The sequence below is a fragment of the Topomyia yanbarensis genome, chromosome 3 (assembly GCF_030247195.1).
Source record: "Topomyia yanbarensis strain Yona2022 chromosome 3, ASM3024719v1, whole genome shotgun sequence".
In the NCBI taxonomy this organism is placed as follows: Eukaryota; Metazoa; Arthropoda; class Insecta; order Diptera; family Culicidae; genus Topomyia; species Topomyia yanbarensis.
The window spans coordinates 94,585,816-94,613,606 of NC_080672.1; the positions used below are offsets into that span (position 1 = coordinate 94,585,816).

General features: G+C 37.8%; 1 protein-coding gene across 1 annotated transcript; it reads right to left on the bottom strand.

The window, feature by feature from the left end:
• Positions 1–1,304: 1,304 nt before the first annotated feature.
• Positions 1,305–26,914, bottom strand: LOC131689491 (desmoplakin-like). Its single transcript, XM_058974612.1, has 5 exons — positions 26,474–26,914; positions 5,874–6,016; positions 2,207–4,498; positions 2,006–2,152; positions 1,305–1,943 (listed from the first exon to the last, which is right to left on the bottom strand). Exons 1-5 carry the CDS (start codon positions 26,526–26,528, stop codon positions 1,692–1,694), a joined length of 2,889 nt encoding a protein of 962 aa, XP_058830595.1. The 5' UTR covers positions 26,529–26,914; the 3' UTR covers positions 1,305–1,691.
• Positions 26,915–27,791: the final 877 nt, after the last annotated feature.

The window sequence follows — 27,791 nt, forward strand, 5'->3', positions numbered from 1 at the left end:
TGCCTCTTGCTCCTCCGTGATTCGGCATGATCCTTGCTGACCAGCACTACCTCGGTCTTGTGGTAAGCCAGCTGCAACTTGACATTAGCCATCCAGGTTTCCAAGATGCCTATTGTCTCTGCCGTCAACATCTCCAATTCCTCAAGGGTCTCGCCCGTTATCGTTAGGACAACATCATCTGCAAAGCCGTCGAACTCCACTCCCCTTGGCAGTTCCAGCGTTAACACTCCATTGTACATTACCACGGCGCAGTAGCGATTATCCCTTCTCTTTTGCTTCAATGCATTCGATATCCCTTTCCTGGACCTGAACTGCCGCTGCGGTAGTCCGTTCCCACTTTCAGCGTAGGCGTCTGCCTATTGAGGATGACCCTTTCCAGGAGCTTACCGAGAGTATACAGCAGGCGTATAGGCCGATACTACGCTGGATCTCCTGGTGGTTTCCCTGGTTTTGGCAACAACACCAACTTCTGGATCTTACATTTATCCGGGAAGTAGTCATCGTCCAGGCATTTCTGTAGGACTATCCTGAAACTGTCCGCAAACGCCAGGATCGCAGTCTTCAGTGCCACTTTGGGGATACCATCCGGTCCGGGAGCTTTCTTCGCTTTCACTCATTTTGCCACTATGAGGAGTTCGTCGTTAGAAACTTGATTGTCACCTGCATTTCCACCATCTGCATCAACGTACGGTGTAGGCGGCCATGCGGTTGAGTCGTGCTTCGGGAAAAGGCCCTCCACGATAATTTTCAGCTTGTCGGCGCACATTTCGACTGATATCATTGGACCCTTGATTCTTTGCCCGGAGTATGTGAATGTGTAAGAGATAGGGGAACATACCCTAGGTTCGAGGAAGTTTGTACGGACATACCCGGTGTGCCAGTCGTCAATATCTTCGAAGAATTTTGCCAAAATGAACATACCTGGAATACTGTCAACACAGTTGTGATGCGGATACTCTCCGAGCTGCAGAAGAAGTGACAAATGGATTTACAAAGTAGCGCCTTCAGCTGGAAAGTAGCCGCAAGACAAAAAAATCGGGTACGGAGAAATTACGTCGTCGGGGAACTTTCCGCTGGAGTGGACTAGATCCACCGCCGGGTTGTCGGGGCACCAGCGAATTGGACAGGAGGAAAAGACAAAAGATAAACTTGAAGATAACAGCAAGCACAATACGGTACAGCGTTTCACTACACGATCTGGGAAGAGCATCTGAATGATCCGAGAGTCATTATACGAATGAAGGAATATGTGATATTGATCACTGGTTTTCATTGTAGTTTCTTTATTACTGCGAAGCCTGATTTATTATATTTGACTACTTTGTGTAACTGCTGTTGTATTTTTTTTTCGTTTTGACATTTTGTGTTCTGAAGTTTTGAAGGAACATTTCCTATTGTATTCGCATTTATTAAATATTATATCGAGTCCTGTTATCACGAGTTCTCATTGAAAATATCCAATGGTTTTTATAGTGTTATCTGTGACCATATCATCATTACCCCTTAGAACACTTGAATTTGTGCGATTCTATACAAATATTCTTCCCAAATGTTCGAAATTACGAACTCATCGCCTTCTTTCGGGCCACAGGAAGAATTGCGTATGGCTCGATTTTAACTGAGTACATATAAAATAGCGACTATTCCATAATATTAATCGAAACGACATTTACCCATCATGGATTGATTCGTTAGTTATTTCTCGGGCGCAATGCGTTCGCTCGAGGACTATAAACGTTAACCACTGCAGTTGCCGGGGACCGGTTTTCTTTTCCAGGATAGGGTGAAGCAATCAATTTCTTAGGTGTCTTCGGACTACCGATGCCGTACACTTTTCCCGACATGTTCAGTTTCTGTGGCGAATCGTAGCACGATAGCTGCTGCTGCAGTCCAAGGATGGTGTTTTCTTGCTTTTTGTTGATGTCCTGCAGTTTGGCGATTTTCTGTAATGATACCAATGAAGTTAAAATTATAGTAAAACGTATTTTTGAAAGGTGCGTATTACCGCTTTTAGATGCTGGTGATCTTTATTGCCTTCAACTGACTTCGTCTTCTGTCGGTTGTTTTGATTTTCCAACAGCTCGGTGTATTTATCGGAGGTTTCTTTCGCGAATTGTTCCACTATTTGCAGCTTCTCTTCGGTCGATTTGAGCTGAAAAAAATATTATGAAAATACCGTGTTGATGTCCTGATTTGAAATAAATACCTTCTCATTTAGCTCGATTATTCGAGTATCCTCCTTCTCGTTATCGCATTCTATCACTTCCTGGAGTAATTCGATATGTTCGTTGCTGAGTATTTTGCCGTCACCGTTCTTTTCCAACTGATTGATAATGTTCTCTATGAGAAAGTTTGAAACCATTTGTTCATCTTCTACCCTGGGCGGAGAAACAGGTGAAGGCTGTTGGCACCGTCCATCGTTTTGGTATTTTTCAAACTGTTCACATTTGAATCTGATCGTCATGTTTTCTAGTTTGATGTCCTTGTTTTCATTTTCTAACACAAATATCTTTTTATCCTTGGTATCGAGCTCAATCCGAGCTAGTTCAATGCCGGTTGCAAATTCATCTAGCAACGTTTTCATATCCTGAATGTATGCTTCACGGGCATCGTATTTCTTCTTCAAATCTTCGTACATGTCCAAATACCTAGATATACTTTCTTCCATCTTTTCGTTGAAAAGCTTTCCAATTTGGGACACAGTCATAATGGCGTCCTCCTCGGAAGTCATTATCTTTTCAAACACTTCCTCTTTCTCGCGCATCTCCTTCTCTAGCTGACTGGAAGACATACGAAGGGCAACCAAAACCCGTCTGTACTCTTCCATCTCTTCACGTAGTTTGTTGTTTTCAGTTTCGATCTCGGACTTGCTCTTGATTAGTGATTCCAATTCAGACTTCAACATTTCAACATCTCCGTCCGATTTCTTCAAACGATCCATGAGAATGTTCACCGTAGATCGCGTATTGTTCAGAGTCAGCTGATAGTTGTACTTTTCCGTCTTCAAACGAGCATTTTCTTTGCTAGCTTCCTTCAGTTCGTTTTCATACTCCTCTTTCGTTTTGCTGCTACTGCCCATTTCAGCTCTCAGTTTCCTTTCCAACTCATCAATCTTATTCTCATGTTCTTTGATCACCTCATTGGATGCTTCCCATAAAGCCCTCAGATCACGTTTCTCGAATTCACATTGCATAATTTCCGTCTCGGCGATCTTCTGGCATTTGTCTAATTCATTTTTCCACAGCATCTTCTCGTTTGCGAGTGCACTCGAAATCGAGTTCTGAATCGACAGCTCCAAAGCTTTCATTCGCTCTTCACTTTGAACTTCAGAGATTCTAATTTTCTCCTCGGCTTGTTCTCCAATTCTCTCAATTTCTCTCAAATGATCTTTTTCGAGTCGTTTCAGTTTATCGGTTTGCTCTTTAATCAGTTTGGATTTCTCCAGTACAAAAACTGACTCACATTCTCGGATCTTCATCTCATTCACCTCATTCATAGTAGCGATTTGCTGCTCGTATTTTTTCACTACTGCACTTAATTCTTGGTTGAAATCATTCCTCGCGTCGTCCCGTATTTCATCCATCTCAAACTGATTTTCGTTCAATTCCTCCTGCATCCCTTCGATTATTGTATTTTTCTCGCTCAACTGTATCAACAGTTTTTCGTTTTCTTTTTTTAAAGTATCAATCTCACGAATAGTGACCCGACCTTCTTCCACGTATCTCATCATGTCTTCTTCTGCGTGAACACGGAAATAGTTCACCTGCTCCTTCAACTCCTTTCCCTCCTCTATCATCTGTAGCAACTTATAATCCAAATCTTTTATTTCATCCAACCTTTTCTGCAGCTCTAAGTCATGCGCCTCTAAAATCTCTCTCATTGCCATCAATTCCTCGTTCAACAGGTAACATTCACCTTCTGCTACAATGGAATCATCCAACAGGGTATTATACTTCATCTCCAGCTCCTCGTATTTCATCTCCAGTTCAATCTTTGAATCATACACTTCCCCAAGTTGTCTCTCGTAATCCTTGTGCAAACTCTTGATCTCCTCCTCGTTCTCCTTCACTTTCTCCAGACAACCTTCGGCAATTTTCTGCAGTAACTCATCTGCCTTGCTTATGCTAGTCAATTCCCGTTCCAACAGCATAATCTGATGATCTTTCTCCGCAAGCATGTTGCACCGATCGACCTCGGCCCGACGTTTCTCAGCCATCAACTCCTGCAGTTGCTCTTTAAGCTGTTCGTTCTCTTCCCGCGCTCGCTGGAGCGCTTCCTTGTTGGCGTCGATCTTGTTGTACAACTGAATGATGGGTGGTACTTTGTGGCTGGTAACGTTGTCACCACAATCGACGCCCTTCTCGTGTGGCTTTGCTCCCGCTGGTTCAAGATCACGCTCCAGGGGACGGATTACCTTTTCGGTAGTGTCCCCTTTGAAGGATTTTTTCGGTGTCAGATCCGAGATGTGCTTGAATTTGAGACGTCGCGGCAGAGATGGCTGGAATACAGAACAGAGCAGAGCATGATTACATAGGTTGTTATTTTAAATGCATCTCAAGCAAATTTTCCATGATTGAGTAAAATTATTGTTACTACGAGATTCCGAAAAGGTGCAGAACTTGCTATAACTCCCGAACTCCCGAAAGAACGAAGTTTTTTCAGTCATTCCTATTATGTAACCCTTTCATGTCCTACTTTCTTCTAGCTCATATAGGGTTCCAAAAAATATTTTTTCTTAAGACTGTAGAAGTTAAGAAGGGTCAAAAATCTATTTTGATCAAGATATGTGCTATGTCTCGCAGTTGTAGAAACTGCTTCATTTTACCTTCCGATGCCCAATACACTGCCCATAAAAGCATAAGAGTCCCATATTGAAAAACAGCAAGCCGAGAAAAACGCGGTTGAAATTTTACATTTTCATTGAGTCTTATGGATGGGACAACCATGTTTTGGTATTTTTTCGATATTTTCTAAATAAACCTGGTAATCTTATTTGTGCATTGTGATTCAGTGGTGATACAGAATACAATCCAACAGCTAACTCATTTTCGACAAAAATCCATATGGGACTCTTATGCTTTTATGGGCAGTACAGTTCTCCTATAATATTCACAATGGTCCAATCACGTGAAAAAGATATCCGAGGACAATCTTAATTGATGTTTATCAGTTTTCAATAATCTTGTAAAACAACAAAGATTGTACTGAGAACGGATATACAAGTACAGTTTTCAATGTGTGTAAGAAATAAAACTGCCGTTTTGAAATACCACCAGCAAGTAGCAACTTACCACTAGCTGGCGCTACGATCGGCCAGAAATGCTGTACGGGCGTTGCGTGCAAACTTGGATACAATAATCATTCATGCATGCGATTCTGTATGCGATGGTGATTTTCAACGTATTTTCAATGTTTACACAGGTTTTTTGAGAAAGTTTGTTTAAGTTATATGTCCATTCTCTGTAGATATATCAATATTTATTTCTTCGCCGTTAGCTGAAAATGTCTCTGGCAGTACTGCCTTATCTGATTTCAATGAGATTAATTACAATAAAATCAATTCTAGGAATAGTAAATGCAATAGTCCCAGTTACTAGCCTTTTGCTTTATTTGTGGACAAATCTTGCCTAAACCAAAAGTTACACTTTTTAAACCTTGTTGTTTATAAGCATCAATGGCACAAGGGTTTAAGAAAATTCAAATTTCGTTTACAATAACGGGTTCTATTAGTCTATTATAAGACGAACTGCTATCGATGGCAAAAATATTTTATATTTACTTATACCTCGTGTGAATGCGGATCCCAAATTATTATTAATTGTTATTAATAATAGTACATTTAATAAAAGCAAAAATAAGAGGTTTTAACTTACCGTTCGGAACAAGCTAAGAGCACTTTTGGTAGTTTTGATGGATTCAGCATCCATGCTGCCCATCTTGATTTTGTCCTCTTTTTTAGACTTTTTTGTTGGCTCCTTCTCTTTGGGTTCGACAAACGGTGAAGGAGAGGAAACGACTATAAATAATAAAGAAATATAAATAAAAATACTTTAATGAAATTCCATTAACCGAAACCGTCAATTATATCAGTAGTGTGATGAATGATGATGAAGTTCAAACTTAGACTCGTTTACGGCAATTAATAATGATTCTCTCTACTCAAAAACGTTTATTTTTTAGCAGTTGTCGTTGTGCTGAATCTTGTCAGTCATTGATATATTTTAATGTAGTGTGTTACAAAATTTGCAAAGCGGCACTAATAGTTAAAATTGCGTTAAATTGCGTTAAAAAATTGCGTTTCGACTTCGTCTCATCAGAATACGACACTAACTTGGTGAGAGGAGTAAGCTAGCTTCGGATTGACGCGCTAGCTCCAAAACACGAAAACCTGAGCAAACCGCTGGTCCTGCGTGATATTCCGCAAGAAAAGGAGTTCTGATTTAGCAGATGAGAATTGATTTGGTTTGGTTTAGCAAGCCAATGCAATATGCACTATGCAATATTTTTCCTTATTGGCGAAAAATGTTTTCTTTTTTTTATTTCGACTAATATGTAGTCACATTTTCTTTTTTACTTTATAACGACATTCAATTAGCTAGAGCAGTGATTCTCAACCTGGGGCCGCAGGGAGTCCGCGAAGAAAAATATATTTTCCGAGTGCAGATTGAAATGTTACGACTTGTCTTCCAACAAACTGAAAATAACATATTGATAGCATACAAAAGCAATATTTATCCGTGGGGGTCCGAAGCAAGGGTGATTTCGAAGGGGTCCGTGATACAAAAAAGGTTGAGAACCGCTGAGCTAGAGTTTACTGAGTAGGCAAGGTTATGAAAATTTAAAGCCATAGTACTCTAGTGAGAGCAAGGATGTAAAGTATACAGATTGTAAAACTACAGATCTAGTCTTTTGTCTTCTGTTGGCATGGGTCGAGCTTAGGCAGCATAACTACGAATCGCTCAAGTCTACCAACATGCCTCCACGTAAAGACAAACTTGTCCCTCTTAACCGTGAGAACCGACAAAAGAAAAGCCACGTAAAATTACCACTGAAATCCTGTCGACGGTTAGCATCAATGAAATTTCTGCAGTTCATCTCTGTTTGCCGTCCTTCTTAAGGATTATATGGTTCCGGTAACAAAATGGTGCCATGCCGGAACATCCGTGAGTGCCCGTGGAACAGATCTGATGGATTGAATGGTGTTGTTTATCAGATGCTAGAGATCTTAACAAAAAGTATGCATGTAAAACGTTGTCAATCCGTCCGGGATTGGTCAAAATCTACACGATCACTCGCGCTGCACGTTCAAACTTGTCATTTTCAAAAATTGAAGCAAAAACGTTTTCGTTCTATGACATACGTTTTAATATAACTTTTCGAAGGTTAAAACTTCTACTTGAGCATACTCCGAGGTTTTAGAGCAATTGATTAACGAAAAATGACTTTTTTTAAATTTTCTAAAATCCGTGCACTGAGTGCACTATCTTGGCCTCCGGAATCGAATTATCTCCAACAACCATTATTCTTGCCCGACGACGGCTTCGTTTTACTGCTTGACGGAGCAGCTATTTCGCATTCTTCTTTCACATCGGCATCTAGGGGGGGGCGTTAATGGATAAACTTCAGTCACTGCTCGTTTATACAACCCCATAGTGACAGTCAGACCCAGACCAGACCATTCCACTCCTAGGGAGGAAGACCTTCTTGTTTTAGTAGAATGAGCGATCATCTTTTCACGTACACGTTGCACATTTTAAATGTTGATGGAGTTTGCGAACGTATTCCCTTGTCCAGCGCTTCCAGAAGTCCTGAATGCTACGTTTCATTTCTTGGTAACGAGTGAGCTAACCTACGGGATGCTCGGTATAGTCGGGCTCTGGGTTGGAATAGAGTGGCTCTGCTACTACGAAGTAACCGGGAGTTACATTTCCTAGATCTTGTGGATGACTAGACAATAATATGAGAGGACGAGAATTTAGTATGCTTTCAATTTGAACCAATCTTGTAGTCAATTGTTCCAGAGTGGAAGATCGGCTTTCAAAAATTCTGCGAAGGTAGAACTTCCGCCTTCATCGCCATACAGACGAACACGGTTCCGCAAATCTCAACGTTTGCTCCTCTCCTAATTAACGGACGACCTCCAAGCCGTAGCAGACCGATTTAATCCGAGAACGGGTCGAGTGTCTAGATTGACGATAGTAGTTTCTTATCCTTGCTCGTTAAACACCGTTGTTTGTTAGCGGAGAGATGACGTATTTCTTCTGGGAATCCCGCTCCCTGTATTGATCAAATAAGCGATTTTAGTGCATGATTCACCTCAGGGGCTGTTGAGTGCCCTCCATACGATCTGCTTTCGAACGTTGAGTGTTATTACAAAAGCAGTAATTAACAACTCATAGCAGCTTACCCAGGTCTGAGTATCGGTGAATAATCGAGTGATCGACTTATGCCGTCACAAAAGTGACTACATTACAAGCTTCCATATAAAAGCCTTCCAGAACAATCTTTGCACCGAGGAGAAATCTGTGCCCTTCGTTTTTGCCAGTTGGTTTAGCACCCGAGGGGTGAGGTATGGTGCACCGGAAGTGCCGTATGTCACTGTGGTGAGTTGATTGCGCTGGATTTGCTAGAACAGACTAGATCGCCATAGTACTTGTTGAAACTTGCGGTCCAACGGGTGTCTCCAGGCTTGGAGAAATATTTTCGCCACATCTACTTGAACGCGAAACGAAGAATCCTCCAGTTGAGAACGATAGCAAGAAGAGGCGGTTGGACGATCGGGCCAACGAGTAACATATCATTCAACGACAACTGGGAGCGTCAAACACGACGCCCGTTTTGGTGGTGGAACTATCGCGGCAAAAGATAGCACGGTGTGGTAGAACTAAGTGGGGATTTCCGACGCGAGAACTCAACTGCATGTGACCAAGTGTTGCATACTCTTCCATGAAGTTCATATACGCATTCTTACACTGCTTAATCCAATCGCCCAGAATCTACGTTGTGCCACAGTGAACAAATCTTCCAACAAAGCAAGCATTTCATCCCGTACCGGAACTCAAAGCATGTAGCGACCATCCCTTGTCCTAGCCACATTCCTTCGGAAGTGCTCCTCACATGCTTTTCGTAACGGGATCATTCGAAATTCACGCATTACTTCACAAAAGCGTTGGAGCTTGCTTTCGAGGCAGCTAAATACTGTCCTCTGGTAGCCAATAGAGAGCCTGATCTTGTATGCTTTCAGCAGCGAATAGAATATGTAGATGTTGAATTTCAGGTCGGCGAGAGGGACGTTCAGGAAAGATTCCAACTAGAAATATCGACGTGATTACTTGGAAGCGTTACCGTGATACGCCTTCGAAGCGAGACGAGATCTTAATCAGAACATTCGAGCGGATAAGGACGACTTCTTGGCCAATACTACTTGCTTCGGTACTGGAACATTCACTTTTCAGTTCTAGTTTACGTGCTAAGGCTTCGGAAATAAAAATAACTTGCGAGCAGCTATCCAGAACTCCGTAAGCGTAGTGGTAATTTTTGTTGATATCCGAATTGAAAAGACCACACCGTCCATCTCAACGGTATGAGCGGGCATGTAGACGCGGTCCTTCATAAAAAACTACAAGGGGCAGCCCTATGGGGTTGCACGAAATGTAGACGTAGGACTATACTACTTAATGTAAAATATTTATTTTCTTAGTACTTAGTGTGTGGGAAAAAACACCCGGACCGGTGAAGAAAAATCAAATTTTAGACAATATAATCACATCTCATGTATAGAACAAGCTTTCTAGTTGCTCTCAAACAGATCCTAAAAGTTCAAACACCCATGGATAACCCCAAGTTTGTAGATGTGTTTCGATGCCACAGGATTGTAAAATGGTTAATATTACGTCATGAAAATTCAATTCTTCCGTGTCAATTTTTTTGCCTGCAAAATGCCCTGTTGGGATATTAGCATTGATCGGAAAATGCTTTTCAACGCTGCGCATTGCATACATACAGGACATTTTGCAGGTCACCAGAATCTGTTCATTTTACCCAGTCGCTATAAACATGTCTCATTTTTGGACATGTTTAGAAATCAAGAATCTTGTTTGAAAAAATGTGTTTATGACGAAGTATTTTTACCAGATATGTACAAAACATGTCTAACAAGAAACATAAGGTGATTGTAATATCTCAGTCACTAATTAGTTAGAAAATAATGACTTTGTTGTTCATTTTACCGCCAGTTCCCCTACCTACCAACACATTCGCCCCAAACATTGAACCCAAGGGTACAATGCAAAATGAGTCAACGCTGATGATGATGGGTAGAGCGAAAGAGACAACTAGTACCACCACGACACGACACAGCGCGTTTCACCAAAATTCCACGCGGCCTTTCCCGATTGAAAGGAACGGCCGCGCTTGGCCCATCTGTCATAATATCGTGATTTTTCATAGCGAAGGGCTGAATGATTTTGTTCCAAAAAACAGCCCTGCGTTATGCAACACTTTGTGCAGGTTGATTATACCAGTTGCAAGTGGGGCCAAATTCACCAAGTTCCGTAAAATTCCTTTTAAATTACAGAATTGATAAAATTGCTTAGATGAGCTTAACTAATTAATCAAATCCTGTTTTAAAAACTGTCCTTGCGTTTAAACCAAAATGGGAAGCTTATTACTACCACTACATTACTTAATTTCAAGCGAAAATAGCAAATACATGTGCTAGTTAAACCAAAAATTTACTGGCAACATTACAGCGGCATTTAGGAAGCAGTTATAGCGGTCGCCTGTTGGACGACACAGGGTAGCGTCCCTCCACAGCCAGTGTAACGGACTTCTAGCTCAGCTACACTGGCTGTAAAAAACACAGCGCAGTGATCTGCTTCGCCAGCCGTTCAGCAGGGAACTGAGCGTGTCTGGCCAAGTCCATTCTATAAATAGTCAATGATGACGTCATTCATAGAAGCGTTGCGCGCTAGGTACACCAATCCGTCGTACAGGGCTTGGGAAGCGCTATCTTCTGTGTGTTAATGCGCGATATTTTGACAAGGTTGTATATTATTTAATTTTTTAATGCCATGATAGCAAAAATCCTTGGGTTATCTATTCTTAGAAGTATTTCGGGGCGATTTGTGCCAAAAATTTGAAAATTTATCGTGAGATGGCTGAATTATATGCGTTTAAAATTGGACCACTTTTCGTTACATACCATTTTTGTAGAATTTGCAGAGTGCACCCCCATATCGAAAACAAAGACGTAGTCCTACGTCAAAAAAACTTGTCGCCAGGTTGCTTGCTTTAGACAGAATTTCACAATTTTAAGCTTATCTGGGCAAACTTTCGAGATATCTGTTGTGGCTGAATATTATTGCGATAGGTCTTTCGGAATATTTAGAAAATATATCCAATTATCTTTGTTCTGAAGGAATATCAGATATTATCCGACCGAGCTCAACGTATATGATTTTAATCAGGCAGTCGGAATCTTTCGCGAAGAATCTTGTTCGGAATCCATGTTATCGTTAGTTGTGTTATTTCCTGTGATTTTGAAATACAATCTCTCGAAAAGATGCTCCCTCCGTCGCTTTCAAATATCTAGCAACATCAAATAAATAAGAAATATGCAATTTATGATTTGCGGCTGGAATTTACATAAAATAGGACACAGTCAAGCAAAAGCGAATTGATATTCAAGTTTTTACTATCTTTTATAAGTTTGCAACCATCAGAATTAAAAATAACAGTTGATGAAGAAACAAATATTCAAAAAAATCTTCGGACTGTTGAATGATAAAACCGGGTTGAATACCCTAATAAATCGTGTGCTTGCTAAACCAAACTACCCGGAAGTTTCCTGGAACAATCCTCCCTCCTTCGCCTTCAAATACCTAGCGTCAACTGATTTCACAAAGTCTCTCAAAAAATGTTCCGTTCAAAATCTTCAAACGCTTGACCTTGCGCTTGACTTTTAATGTATGACAAATCGTCGCTGTTGTGCTATCTTATGACAAGCGCCATATAGCACATTTCGAGAAAAACGATTTTTAAAGTTTGAGATTGAATTTCTTGAAACTTATAAATGGTATAAACAATCCAAAGAAGACAATTGATGCTTCTATCTATTCTGCATTAATCTCTCAAATATTACGAAGATCGGTTGACTATGTTGTGAGTTTTTACTATGAATGTAAACAAAAGTCGTACTCACACGTGTCATAGGCGTGTATTGATGACAAAATTTGTATGACGTATCATAATCGTGCATGGAAAATTTTCCATAGAAAAAAATCATCACTTTTTAACTTTTATTCATATCTTTGGGTTCATATGGTCTATAAATATTCGGTGAAATGCAGTTTAAAGGAAATGAGTCAGGGAATCTAGAAAAAATTGTTATTCTTGATTACAGTGTTGCCAAATATCTTTTATTTCCGGTTCAAAACTAAAACTGTGTTTTTCACACAACTCGTATAATTTTCTTTTGAAAATGTTTATTCCATTGTGTTCCTCGGACATTTTCACACATAAAACTGTCTAAAACTTCAATATAACTTGAGCCAATCTCTAGATATAGTGATTTGAAGCAAAAAACTCACAATTTCTCATCATGTTTCTAGCTATATCTAAGTAACCAAGTAGAATTTCTAAATTCTGAAAACGTCACTTTGTAGAGATTTTTCAAACAAGTAATGTGGCATATCTATCTCAGTTTACCCCAAAATGGCGTTTGTCATAAGATAGCACAACAGCGACGAAATGGGCAGTGAACCAGAAAAAAAAATCACAAAACAAACAACACTTCATATGGAAGAATTCGCCCATAATAGGATGATAAACTTTGGTTTTCCGCGTCGCTTTCGAAAACTTTTCTGAAATTCAGCTTCCACATTTTTTTCATAAAAGTCATACGTACTTCGAAATCGTATGAAAATTGGTAAAAGTTTCTTCTTAATCTGCTTTATAAACTAATTGAGGATAAGTCATAAAAATAATTCAGAATAAGTGTACCATTTCATTGTACACACTAAGTTATAGCTCGAAACTCGAACTGTAAAAAGAAAGCCAAAGTAAACGCCAAAGGGGCGCAAAACTGAGACTCCGCCAAGGGCGCTAGAAGACCGCACGCTACGACCCTGCTCACAAATATGTACATTCGTACGTTCGCCTGATAAACGGAAGTATGTGTTCGACTGTGCATCTTCGGAATTGCTTTGAATAGGCTTCTGAATTTTTTATTCTTAAATTGTTTAACCACTGGTTTAACTGACCGTTTATAAACAATAGCTCGATTTTTTAGTTCTTATAAAAGTCACTCCCTTAAAATTTTTCGGATCCTGGGATACCGCTATTTTAATGATCTCCAAAGTTTTGAATTTCAAGAATTCGGCAATGTTTACTTGAATTTCAAAATTTTAGATTACGAAATATATGATAAAAAGATCCTTTAGTTAGTTTAAACTTTTGGGGACAATTGAATAGAAATCCTATGATTGTCTGATAAAGCAACTCTGTGTCACGTAGAAGATAGTATTTTTCTACCTGAGAGCAAGTTTAAAGCATCCAGATTATAATTTTTCTTCTAGATGGAAATCGTATCAAAACGGCTACGTTAACATTTAGGGGTACATAATTTTTTAACAATCAGCTTTTTATCTAAAATAAACAATCTACTTCTGTGCACGCGCCAGATCGGCACGATCTACTTAAAGCAAAGTAACTACACAATTTCGTTGCTCGAACCATGCATGTGGATCATATCATAATCATGGTGCACCTTTCCAGTTCTGATTTATGGACTTCCTGTTTCAGTGTGTCCCCTTCGTCGTTCTAAATGTAGCGCCAAACGCGCGCCAACGTTTTTCTTCCTACCGATCTGTTCATTCTGTATAGTAGGTATTAATGTACGCGTGAGGTCAGCTCAGCCGACAAAAGGTGTTCCACACGTTTGATGTAACGAACTCGCATTCTTGTATCATGTAGTTCAAAATCACCCAAGCGTAATGAATGAAATTTCTTTCACTGCACTGTGACTGAGGTCTTCTTTGCTTCACATTTTTTATCACTAAGGTACAAAGAAACGAGACCTCAGAAAACGTTTGACCCTTCCTCGGCAGATATAGGTAGGTGGAAGGGGGCGTTCAACCGTATCCGTGCGCTACGAGATATAACACTGCAAAGGATGGGAACAATTAATCATCATCAATTTTTTTGTAAATTTCAAAACAAAATAGAACGATTTTTTGTATGATTTCCGGTAGTCGTGAACTATCGTGTGAAAGTATTAAAATTAATTTCTAATCGTTTTCCCATTTATTATTACCCGAAACGAATGGATGCCTTTTGGGTGTTGTTTAAGAATAAAGGACATTTCATAAGACATCATACCATGAAGGCAGCTGTTTCTTGAGATTGATGAAGTCGCGAAGAAAAAAAAACGTAACGTACTGAGACACATCTGTCCAAACATACTCCTTTGTAAGTGTGACCAAATTCCCAGCCGTTACCGTTGAATTGCTGTCTCGTGTGGCTTCCACGCAGCATGTATACCAGTTGTGATAAGAACTGTAAAAGAGTACGCAGAACAGTTCCAAACCGATCCTCTTGACTCCTGGGGTGCGCATTCTTTACTTTCAACAGTGGACAGTCATGGCACATCGTGTGCGAGCAGAGCAGTTTAAAGAGGGTGAAGCCAGTTGTAAGTTTGTCGTATGAGTCATCTTGGATAAGGGCGGTGGAAATTAAAGGGTAAGGCCACAAGGCGTGTCAAAAAAGCACAATTTTGTTGACAGGAGTAAGCTGTAAAATTTGTTTTACCAATTATTTATCAAGTGTATTTCAACGAATAAAAGAAATTTTCATAAATTTTTGGCAAGAAAATCTCTTTCAGGATTCAGTTTCCACAGTGAGTTTTTTTAAGTTCAAAACGTGGAGACTGGTAGCCGCAACAAATATCTGTCGATTGCTTTTAAATTTTGAGGTTATCTCTATACATGTATGATCTGGTGCACCACGTAGAAAATTTTATTCCGCTGTATATATTTGAAGAAATCATTCTTCAAATAAAAGAAGCATACCGAATGCGGAAACTCAGCTTGCGTTAATTTCTTAACGTACAACCGATAAATTGGACTAAAATAAGTTCAAAGCTTTTGTTCCAAATCAATCTCATTTGTATTGAGGTATGAATAACGACTATTAACTTAGATTAGTTCTTACATACATGTATGGTGCAATTGATCAAGAAGAAAATATATGCCTTGTAGAACAACTCATGAAAGGAAAAATGATGCAGTTTACTATTCATTCAACGAATATACGAATATTGCTGCTACTATATTGATTACCTGGCATATATTCAGTTCAGTTCTTGAGGCTATAAAAGATTGAACTACGGAATCTGCCGGATACGAGGGAGTACTTTTTCGTGTACTGTAACGAGTTACCGAAACAAAAAAAGGTGTCGTCACAAACGTAACATCCGTAGACTAATGCTGATGTTGTCGATAATCCTTCAAGTGTCCATTGTTCCAAAACATAATGTTTGTTGTAAGCAAAACTTATATTTCAAAATTTTGATGCAGCTGTAATGCTAATAAATCTTGAAATGTGCTTGAACCAAAATTGTTCACTTAAATGAAGAAAGCATCCAGCTTATCCACGAAAAAAAATCCTATGAAACATTCTGCTTGCATAGAAAATGAAGCACAGCCAACTGCTACGACGAACGCTAGCGATCTAAAACTGACACAATAAGGGGCCGTACACAAATGACGTAGCATTTTTTCGGCGATTTTTGACCCCACCCTTCCCCCTCGTAGCATTTGGTCACAAAATTCTAATCTCCCCCTCGTAAATAACGTATCATTTACCTACCCCCTCCCCCTCGTCCCATGCAAAGCGCACGGGTGATGAAAAAAAAATTACATGTTTTTCAATTATTTAAATACATGTCCTTTCAAAATGTTTGACGACTTTTATCATCATTTTTATTATAACAGCAAATTGCGTGCAAAATAAGCCCATTTCATCACAAATATAGTGTTGATAGTTTTGTTTTGAATTTTATATGTCAAGGGGAACATGAAGAGAAGTTCTCTCAGTTCACAATCCTGCAGCTGCCAATGATTCTAAGAACAATACGTTCATCTAAATTACTAGATTTTGTTTGGTTGAATCCGAAGTGAAATTTTAATTCAGCTTCCAAACTAAGTTTACTAGTTAGCAACATTAGCTAACTAATGTATCGAATTAAATCCGCATAAAAAATCTTTTCGTATTTTTGCGAACTTGTAATTCCGCGAATCGTAAAATTTACCTCATGAAAAACCGCATCAAAAGTAACTTGTTTGAATTTAAATTCATTTCTCTTGGGAATGGAGGATCATTAAATTGTTTTCTCTAAACAATGGATTTTAAACTTAATGCTACGTCGCACAACTTCTGACCCTACCCTCCCCCTCGTCACACTTCGTCACAAATTTGGTATACCCTCCCTACCCCCCAAATTGCTACGTCATTTATGCATGGCCCCTAAACAAAGAAGTAAATCAGTTGCCTGATTGTTCTGTCTCTTCCCCACGGGGCCTGGCTCACGAAACTCTTTTCGAGCAGCTCGTGGTTTGCAGCACTGAAAAAATAAACTCGTAAATAGAACGAAAGTGACCGTATAATGCACGAGTTCTTTCGAAGGTTTCTGCAATGAAGCGTTTCGTCAAAAATTCGTAATTTTACTTATTTACTGTACGTTGCACAGAAGTTCATGGTTAAACTATTTTTCGTGAATGAAACGAGCAATTTGTACTTCAACTATAAATATTTCTGTATATAGCACGAATTGGAAAGGGCGAATTTATTTTTCGAACAATTGAACGAAATATTCTGTGATACTAGTAAATGTATTCGTTAGTCATGCACATTCTGTTTTGTTCGAAGAACGAAAGTTTTGATATTTTTACGTATGATTTTCTAATCCGATCAGGTTTTATCTGGCAGTTGATTCTACGAAACTTATTTGCGAATAAACCCGTTCAGTGATATAATCTTTTTGGACATAAAACTTTTGGGTTTTTTAGGGAAAACAATTATTTATACTACGGAGGGTGTTCGTAAATATTAGAAAGATTATACTAAATTTCATCAAACAATTCATTTGACCAATGAAACTGATTCGTGCCAATCCCACGAAACTAATTTCGTGGTATTTATGAAAAACTCGTAATAACAATAACATTGGTTTCATAGAACCACGAATGATTCATCATTCAAACCAACCTTCCAGATATATCTGAATTCTTCCAGATTTTTTAGCGTCATCCAGACATACAGATTTATGTTTGACTGATCCAGATTTCAGAAAATATGTCCCAATTTATCTAAACAATTTGAAAAATGATAAGATAATTTACGATAATGCATCGTTGATTTTTAAAGTAGGGGAGACTGAGGAGACTTGATCCCCTTTTTTATTTTTCACTCCTACTCCGTGGAATGATACAAAAACTATGTATTTTTTGTAGTTTTATATTGTTTCTAGGGTTGACTGATAATCATAAAAAAATAACATGGAAATATTATACTGGACATGAGCTATGAGCATTTTTGGAAAACAACAAAAAACTGGAAAATTCTTTGATTAGTGGAGACTCGATCCCTAATTTGGGGACACTAGATTATTTTTTGAAAACGTGTTTAAAAGAGCATGTAGGGTAATAAGCCTATTTTTACCCTTTTTCTATTATCATCCTACCCATCTGAAGCCTTTGGTTAGAGCAACGTCTGCCATCTTTGCTCAACGCATTGGTTCAAATGGTGTTGCGATAATTGGGGTACTCGATTAGAGTTTGTGCTGCGCTCAAACAGAAGATTTTCACCATTCTCAAGACAATTTTGTTATTATATTGGCTCTGAATAAGAGCCGAATGATCTTACGGCTAAAACCTCTATAATCGAAATAAAAATGGCTCCTAATAAAAAGCAAAGAAGCTGAAATAATAAAATTAATAATGAAATAATGTGGTACCCTCCCTAATAAGACAAAAATAGGTACCTAACTCCATTCAATGTTATAAATGTATTGTGGTATTGATTAAATTGTTGTGATTACATATTACTATTTTTGTTACTACATATTACGCATCTCTCACAAGTTTTTTTACGAATTCCCCAAATCTCTGTGCAATTCTTTGAAAGCTGTCGTTATTATGGTTGAGGAACGTCAAATGTGGGATGCATGGTTGCTACGTATACTGTAGTAAACAATTACAGTTAAGTTTCTGTACGATGAAGCGTTCAGTATGTTTTTGTTATTTTATGGCAACAATGACTTCAAATGTTTTGGTGTGAATTTGGTTATTTTCAGTGGTGTGTATGAAGCATGGCGAAGGGGATCAAATCTCCACAAATTTGAAGGGATCAAGTGAACCCATAGCATCTATTTCAGCAAACTTTAGCACAAGTATAGTTGAACAAAAAAATCAGCTCAATCATAACGTATTCATAAAATTGACATTTTCCTGTAATTCTGTATGCAAAAGTATAGTATGTAGTGGGTGACTTTATCAATTGTATAAAAGTTTGAAAATTTAGAAAATAAATCTTCTTCAGTTCTTCTGAGATTTTTTTCCTTGAATCGGTAAAAATTCGGTAACACATGTCCAATGTATTTTTTTGTGTTAAAGAAACTTATGTTTAGATAAAGCTGTGCAACTTTCTAGTATATTCGATTAATGTATTCTGATCCGCCTTTGAGTTACAATGATGGGATCAAGTCTCCCCGGGGATCAAGTCTCCTCAGTCTCCCCTACTTTTGAGCTGTAATTTTTAAAACAAACTTTCTTAGAATAGTTGGAAACATACCCGAGTTTTTTTTTGCAAAAAGTGTACCAATTTCGCCGAACAATCCAAGATGCCGAAAGCTCAGAGATTGAAATTTATAAATATTATAATATAGATTTGTTGGAAAAACATTTGACGTCTGTATCAACAGTTCTATTTCGGTTTCTTTTTGGCACCATATAATAAATACTTTGAATAATATCTAATATATATATGCCAAGTGTGATATATACAACCTCGCACTGCCGAAAAATATCTGCATTATAAAAAGAGACAAAATTCACCGATTTTTTAAGCGATTATACTACTACCTGGTAAAGAGTCCATCGATGAATCGTCAAGTAGAGTGGACGATGTACACAATCAAATGACAGCTTCAACAGTTCGTTTATGGCAGTGGAGTGCTGTGCAATCTCCAGGTATCTGCTACGCCGCCATGTTTTTCAAACCAAGATCTAAAACGTCGTTTTAAGGTCGATCCACAATCGACAGAATCAATTCCATACGACACGACGTTGTGATGTTCGAAATTGTTTTATTATTGATGAATCATGATTTAAATTAGTTATCAGTCATCAACATGTCGAAACCAAACCTTTTTTCAATTTATTGTCCAATATTTTGGCTCGATTACAAACATCTAATGATCGCGTCACGCCATATCGTTTCTACCTAGTGCTGATCGAGCCTGCAGCAAAACGAGCAGAACAATCCGAATTGTCAGTGGGGCATTTGTGTGCCCGCAGAGATGTTGACTTACGTCAGTTCAATATTGCGCACTTCCCACCAATCTGGACTCCGCACTTTCAAAGTGCGAGTGATCAAACTGCTACTGAAAACTGCGAGCTGTGAAAACACATGTACTTCAAGTGATAGAGGTCGTACTTTCATAGACAGACCAGTCGAGCTAACCAGTCTATGATAAGAATTTAATAGAAAAATAGTAAGTGCACATTGCGGTTAGAATCCAGTTTTAAGTGCCACAAGCAATACAAACGGTATAGCGGTGCCATATACGTGGCAATCTGACGATGGTCTTTTAATTGTGACAGTAAATATGCAGTGACCGCGTCACCACAAAAAGACGCCGTGCGAGAGAGAGAGAGAGAGAGAGAGAGAGAGAGAGAGAGAGAGAGCATTGGAATGACAGACAGATTGAGTACCATTTATTTTGTATTGATATGGTAAACGATATATTATCAGTGTATTGTATTCAAGCAGCATGCGGTACTTTGTTGATTTTTTCTCCTCCTTTCTGTTTCTTTTATGCAAAGCTATTTGCCTGTTTGTTAATACTAGCTCGTTGTTTGTAATTAAGATAACCGTCTCATCCGTATTTATATCGCAACTAAAATGATGATCAGTTTCAATTCCTCTTAATAATGATTCCAAACAGTGAGAGATTCAGAAGAGAACCGTCTTACTGTTATCAATTCATTGGAGTGAGAACCGTAACTCAATAAGCATCGCTTACTGTTTGGACTGCTGAACGTGGTTATTCTAACTATCTTCAATCGATTCTTCGGAATTTCGTACATAAGAATTACTACTTTTCATCAGCCACATTCACTCTCTTTCCGAGAAGTACAGCCAGGTTTAACCTCACACTTGAGTTATGGGAAGAATATGGGGTAAAACGGATACTCGTGTTTTTCCAGGTCATTTGAACTATCTTCAATCGATTTCCTGGATTATTTGGCATAAAAAATACTTTTGAACAACCTCTTTCTGCTTATTTCTGAAATATTGAGTAAGGTGTATCACCACACTTGTGTTATGTGAATAATTGGGGTAAAACGGGTACAAACGTTTAGAGCGGTCATTCCAATTATCTTCACCCGATTCCCCGGATTTTTCTACATAAGAATTAGTACTTTTCATCTGCCACTTTCAGCCTCTTTTCGAGAAGCACAGCCAGTTTTAACTTTCCACTTGAGATATGAGAAGATTTGGGGTAAAACGGGTACACACGTTTCGTGCGGCCATTCTAACTATCTTCATTCGATTCCCCAGAATTTTTTGCATAAGAAACTTTTGAGCCTCTTTCTGAAATAGCCAGGTTTATCTTTATACTTGAGTTATGGGAGGAATTGGGGTAAAACGGGTATATACGTTTCGGGCGACCAGTCTAACTATATTCAAACGAAAACCTGCATTTTTATACACAAGAATCATCACTTTTGATCAGCCGCATATAGCCTTTTACCGAAATATAAAGCCAGGACTATCTTTAAACTTTAGTTTTGCGGAGAATTGGGGTAAAATGGGTGTATACGTTTCGTGAGATTATTTATTATTATTAATTATCTTCAATCGATTCACTTTTACTCTTTTTTACATAAGAAATACTAATTTTTGTCAGCCGTTTTCAACTTTCTTCCGAGTTATATATTCAGTTCTGAACATGAACTCAAACGAAAGGAGAATTGGGGCAAAACGGGCATGATAGCGTACCGTGCGGTTGTTGTAAATACCAGCAATCAGTTTTTCAGACCTTTTTACATGAGAAAAACCCTTCCTGGTAAACGACATCCAGCCTTTTCAAAAAAAGTCGCGTTTTGGGTCCATTTTCCCACTGCGCGGCTGCTCGTTCAGTGAGCCATTTGCGCAACTTCCGGGGTGTTAAAAAGAAATGCACTAAAAAAATCGAAATTTGTAAAATGCAACCCGTTTATATTTTTCAATGCTAACTAAGGATCTCTGCAATATGAAAAAATGGGTACAATATGTTTTACGTCATAATTTTTTGTTCTGATTTTTCAAAATTCTCTTAATCAAGTCTCCCCGTAGTGGTGAGACTTGACCAACAAAAAACGTTCACATAAAAACTTTTATAACTTTTGAAAAAGTGAATTAAAAATTCTGCAAAAATTCATGAACACGCACACTACCTTTGCACATTATATTTAATGATATTTGAAGAATTGAAAACTTTTCTAGAGATTTATGCAGGATTAGCTGACGAATTTTGCGTCAAATCGTATTCAGAGTTGGCAGCACCCTCTCAGATTCTAATGAAACTTTCTGTACACGAAGACTGTCACAAAAAGCCAGGTCGTCAAACGGTGGGATAACAAAATTCTCACAAGTTTCCTATCTCATGCCTCCACGCGAGTCTAAGTCTATTGATGACATTTGGTCTTTAGACCGGCGACGACTGGGTGCTATCAGCCTTCTGCCGATAGTAGCAGAATGAGAGGGTGCGAACAGATCTAGTCGAGAAAACATTGCCGTAAAAATGAATAGTTGATCGGAAATTAGCCCCAATACGAATAATCTGACTAGTATCTATGATCACGGGTCAATACGTATTGAAAATTCGCCACGTCTGTTTTTATGAACCTAATTTCAAGCTCCGTTATTGCTAACAAACCCGTGCATCAGGTTAACAATCCTTTATATTTCCCTTCAGTGTTCGTTATTATCGCTCGTATACTTGTATTCCACAAACAATCTGATATGGAAAATAAGAAACACTTTCCTTGATTTATAACATCTCGTGCTATTTTTGCCTGTATAATGTATCACTCGGTAGTTTTCAAGCCAATAAATATATCGTAGAGAAGAAGTAGCGAATTCTGTCCAAATATTGTAGCAATAAATAGTGATCCGGCCCATTACGCAGATAAGATTAGCTTTTCTAGGCAATACTCCCACGGTCGGCCGAGTGAAGTTCAAATTGTTTTTGTTTAGGGAACATAGTATACTCTCGGTAGCCGGCTGCCTAGAACCAAAAACTAAACAAAATCTCTTTTTCGAGTGATCGTGCACTCGAAGACTAACTAAACAACTACATAATAAAATATTCTTTACAATGCACATCGCTTGCTTGGGGCGAATCCTAGACCTGATACCCTTCCAAACTACCAACTCCGCGACACCTATGGAAGAGTCTGATGAATCGTCGTCCTTCCGTTAAGTAGGTGGAGCATCAACACTTCCTGTCTACCTTATCCTTCCCCGTGAACGATGGAGATGGGGGCGGCCGACAATGATGGCTATCATACTGTTGAGGTTTTAATATGGGTCGGATTGGTATGAATTCCTACTTACCATTTCCTAAACAACTCTTATTAGATAATCAGCACAACACATCGCAACGCAACGCAACGCATGCAGACTGTCACAAAAAGCCACTATGCATATTTAGTTTAACAAAATTGATCTAGACTGTCCTTTGAAAAGGGCCAAACTTTTTTTACTATTTTTTTTCAAATGGTCTAAAAATGACAAATCCTACAAAAAATGTTGTAGGAGTGGTTTTCACAAAATTAGTAAAATTTTCGAACAAAAATATTGAAAAAATTCTTCATTGACTCCTACACTGATAAAATCGATTTTAAAATTTGAAGTCGATTTACAAAAAAACCCCAATTTTGTTCCAAGATAGATAATTATGTTCCCTACCTACCGTCAAAAATTCCAGTTGGGCACTTTCAAGGAAAAAAGTTATTTGAAAAAAACTTTTCTTTGTCCAAACTGAATTTTTTTACTTCAGTGTATTTTTTTCGAAAACTAAACCAATGAAAGTCATAATCATCTCAGAATCCAATAAAACTCTGTTTCTGAGAAGATATTGTCTAATTTAGCAACTAAGCATATTTTTTAAGGGGTTAACTACTTTTGCATTTTTCATGAAATCGAAATTTTTTTATTACTTTATCTGAAAGTACAACTCCTTGCGAATGTTTTCTCAATTTTTTTTATAAAGATCCAAGAAATAGATCGAAAGTTACAGCGCACAATTTTAAACGCGATTATCTCGTAAGATTGTTTTACTAAAAATGGTTTTTCCGTGATCACGATTGCCGAAAAACTACTCAATCAATTTTCTTAATTTTTTTTTCAATTGATCGTAATTAATTCCCTTTTTATTCATAAATTTTTGTTTTATGGATAAGAATTTTTAATACAATTTTTAGAGCTTAAAACAGCGATTTTTTACAAAAAACGTTCTCGAATGCAGGAAAAATTATTATTTATTCAACTAAACGTTATGGTACGAGGAATACTCATATACTAATGGATTTTTTTGAGTTTTGGTATTTTAGATGATCTATTGGTCTCCAATCGTGATCACCGCAAATCTCTTAAATAAAAAAGGGTTTCGGGGAAAAAGCCATAACTCCGCCAATTATCAATTTATTTTTATAAACTTATGCTTGTTTATTTTACTGAAAAATGTACTACCAAAATATTATAAGTTTGATGTAATGAAATCATTCCTTTATTCCTTCACGTAAATTCAAGCTTTCTTGACATTTTTATCACTAAAAGGTATGTAACCCCTTAATCAAGAATCCCATTTAAAAGAGTTTATGTCGTTAATCAAATATTCCATTATTCCTTTTTTTCATTTTCTTGTTTAGTGCTGAAGAAGAATCAGAGAAAGAAATAACCACCATAACATTATGTATTGAATTTTACATAATTATTTATTTATTTTTATATATTACATTTGTCTTAAAACTATCTTCATGCATGCTATTTTGTATTATTTCTATACAAGGAAAATATTTTTGGTTCATCTTCTGAATTAGAATACCTTTTCGTCTCTACTTTGCCCTCAGGAATAGGCACAAAACTGTGGAAGTTCCAGATATTGTTTTGGCGTTATTATACAGCTCTTCGAGTTCTTCTGACATTTTGTTGTACTGTTCAGTGAATATGTAGCAGAAAATTAATTTTGTGATATTTTTATCAGTTTGTTCAACTGCCCAGTTATATAGCTCTCGGGTAGTTATTATGGTATTTCCATAGTCGCGAGCAAGACTGGCTCTTTTTGCCATTCGCTTGAGAGTGCCACCAATAGCATCACAGGGTCCTTTTCCATGGGATGCTGCAACAAAATGCCATTCTACGTTTAAGGTTGGAGAGAGAATCGGCAAAAATCAAAAACGAAAAAAGCAGTTTTTTTTCCACACCGAGTGTTAGATCTTCATAAAAATCAATCAGCAATACTGTAACAACATTTTACATAAGCTGACTGATTTTTATGAAGAACTAACACTCGGCGTGGAAAAAACTGCTTTTTCATTTTCGATTTTGGTCCATTCTATCTCCAACCTTAATTCATACTTTGACTGGAATCTACACAAGCTTGCAAAGTTTTTCTTATTTTTGTATTGTGCTGCTGCTCCATCAGACATAAAATAAATTTTAGAAAAGTTTGTCAATTGTTTCATAAAATTTATCAGATTTGAGAGGAATAAATGAACTGCAGTCTTCAAGTCTTCCAGTCTTTTAGTCTTCCAATCTTCCAGTCTTTATTCAAGTTTGTTATGAATATATTCCAAATTGGTTACTGTTACTTTTAGCATCAGAAAACTAGCAGCTGGGGAAATGGATTCTGAGATGATTATGACTTTCATTGGTTTAGTTTTCGATAAAAATACACTGAAGAAAAAAAAATCAGGTTGGACAAGGAAAAGTTTTTTCAAAAAACTTTTTTTCCTCAAAAGTGCCCAACATGAATTTTCGACGGTAGGTAGGGAACATAATTATCTATCTTGGAACAAAATTTCATCCAAATCGAAAAGGGTTTTTTTGTAAATCGACTTTAAATTTTTAAAATCGATTTTTTCAGTGTAGGAGTCAATGAAGAATTTTTTCAATATTTTTATTCGAAAATTTAACTAATTTTGTGAAAACCACTCCTAAAACATTTTTTGTAGGATTTGTCATTTTTAGACTATAGCCATTTGAAAAAAATAGTAAGAAAAGTTTGACCCTTTTCAAAAGACAGTCGAGATCATTTTTGGAAAAACAAAATATGCAAAGTGGCTTGTTGTGATAAAGTCTTCATGTACAGAAAGGTTCATTAAAATCTGAGAGGGTGCTGCCAACATTTGTTCGAGTTGGCGCGAAATTCGTCAGCTGAAAACATGTTTTTCTAGATTGGTTTTCCTTGTATCCAAGATGTACACCGTCACGGTCTACTTTGAGCGCTCCAAACGTAAAATCGACACGGAAGAACCACTTGCACTGTAATAATTTGCTTATAAAGAACTACGTCTGTTTAAGATGTCAAGTTGATGCGATATATAGTTTCTTTTAAATTCACACGCAAAATTGAAAGGGATAAAAAACTGGAATTTATGATAATAGTTTGAGTTCAGGAAACATTCTGAATTTTGACTGCAAAAAATAGTTTAAAATAATCTAACCATGGAGCTATAATCAAAAAACCAAACATCCAGTCAACACTGAACAACCCCAAATCGCAAGGCACAAACGGAGTCCTTTTTTCCAATTTTTAGAATGGCTCTGTGCAGGCAAGAATCAAGAAGGGTGTCGTAATAATCTTTCCCACGGTTTGTACGTAGCTTTTGTCACTGAGTTGAATTTCATACAAGGGGGAAAAGATTGATATATATTGAGATTGACACCGGTTTTTCATTCATAGCGAAACGAATGAAGAGGTTGAAGGTTTTATGTTGTGCAATTGTTGTTCGCATTAAATTTCAAATTTCACACACCACATAACAACCCAAACGCCGTGATCGATCATGCCGTTTATTTTAGTTACACCAGTTCAACCGGAACTTTAAGATTCGTAAGCCACATGCGTTCGAGAACCCAGAATGCAAAGCGACAGTTCATAATCCATCAACATACTCGCACGGCACGAATCACTTTCACTTACCTGGAACGTCGTTAAATCTCTTCAGTTTTGCCTTCGAAAATGACATCTTCAACATTTATAACGGGTTTTGGGATCGATGTGACTCGATTTAAATTCAGATGAAACTTATTTGGATGGTATAAATAACAAAAACGAAAAATCAACACACTAAACTTTTGAATAGACTTCGATTCCCGCGTGTTTGATGATAATAAATTATTAAATTATTAATAAAGAAAACTTTTCCAATTCTTTTCGTAACAAAGCTAAACAATTTTCAATCCAACATGTCTCTACATATGCTGAGAGACCGCACTTCCCTAACGTTTCTTTCTTTCTAAACAGGCTAAGCAAAGTTGCACGCTTATTCCATAACGGTCGTTTAGATTTCTTCGACGATTTTCTCTACTTGAACTGAGAACATCGAACGGCTGGCTGCTCGTTCTTCTGCGTACGCTCTATTGCAATGGTCTAAACTGGAGTGAGGACCCCCGTTCATTCTAGTGGCAAAAGTACCCTCTTTTTCCAATTTCTGCCTTTTCCTACCGAAAAGAAAACGGTAACCGTAAAGATGCACTCACACAGCGATTTCATCATCCTGGTTCCGCTTCGGTCGGTGCCTTTGACGATGTTTGGAAGGGGGGAATCCCTTCTCGAAGACGTGTGCTGAGCTGCCGTTGGTTTATGAGTCTTAACGATAGACGACGTAGATACTTATTATCGGATTGTGTTTGAATAGGCAACTGAAAAGGATAAGCAGGAGCAGCGCAATCCGATCAGCAGGCACTTCCCGTGTGTTGGGCATGTTAGGGTGGTTCTATATTTTATGCGGGAGATTCATAAAATGGAGATTTTTCCACACAAGTAGGATATACTATTTAAAGAGTGGAGCAATCTAACGAATTAGATTCGCATATTCGAATTAGAGTCGGATTATTCTCTATTCGATTAGTTCACTGATACAAATTCGTTACTGTAAAAGTGCAATTAAAATATAAATTTTCGGACAATTTTTAGACTGCATTTATTCCAAACAACCAAATTAAAATGTCACGACTCGTCCAAATTGCACACAAAATATTACGACTTATCAAGCTTACAATCGTTTTAGGTTTCAATGTGGAGACTAGATTTGAAGTGATCCTGACTTTTTTTGCTTTTGGACCACCCTTGCGCACTCAAACATTAGTGTTTTTGATCCTGTCTCGATACCACTACATGCAGCAAAAATAATCAAAAAGGATTCCCGCTGCATCGATAATAAACATAACGTACATGAGTTGATTGGTTGTCCATATTAGATGTACACGGTTAGCGAGTTTAGTGCTTATTACCATTT

Coding starts and splice junctions, on each gene's coding strand:
- LOC131689491 (XM_058974612.1), bottom strand. CDS start 26,528: ATGTTGAAGATGTCATTTTCGAAGGCAAAACTGAAGAGATTTAACGAC. Junction 2,153..2,206: donor TAATCGAGCTAAATGAGAAG/GTATTTATTTCA, acceptor TATTTTTTTCAG/CTCAAATCGACCGAAGAGAA. Junction 1,944..2,005: donor ATCACCAGCATCTAAAAGCG/GTAATACGCACC, acceptor GTATCATTACAG/AAAATCGCCAAACTGCAGGA.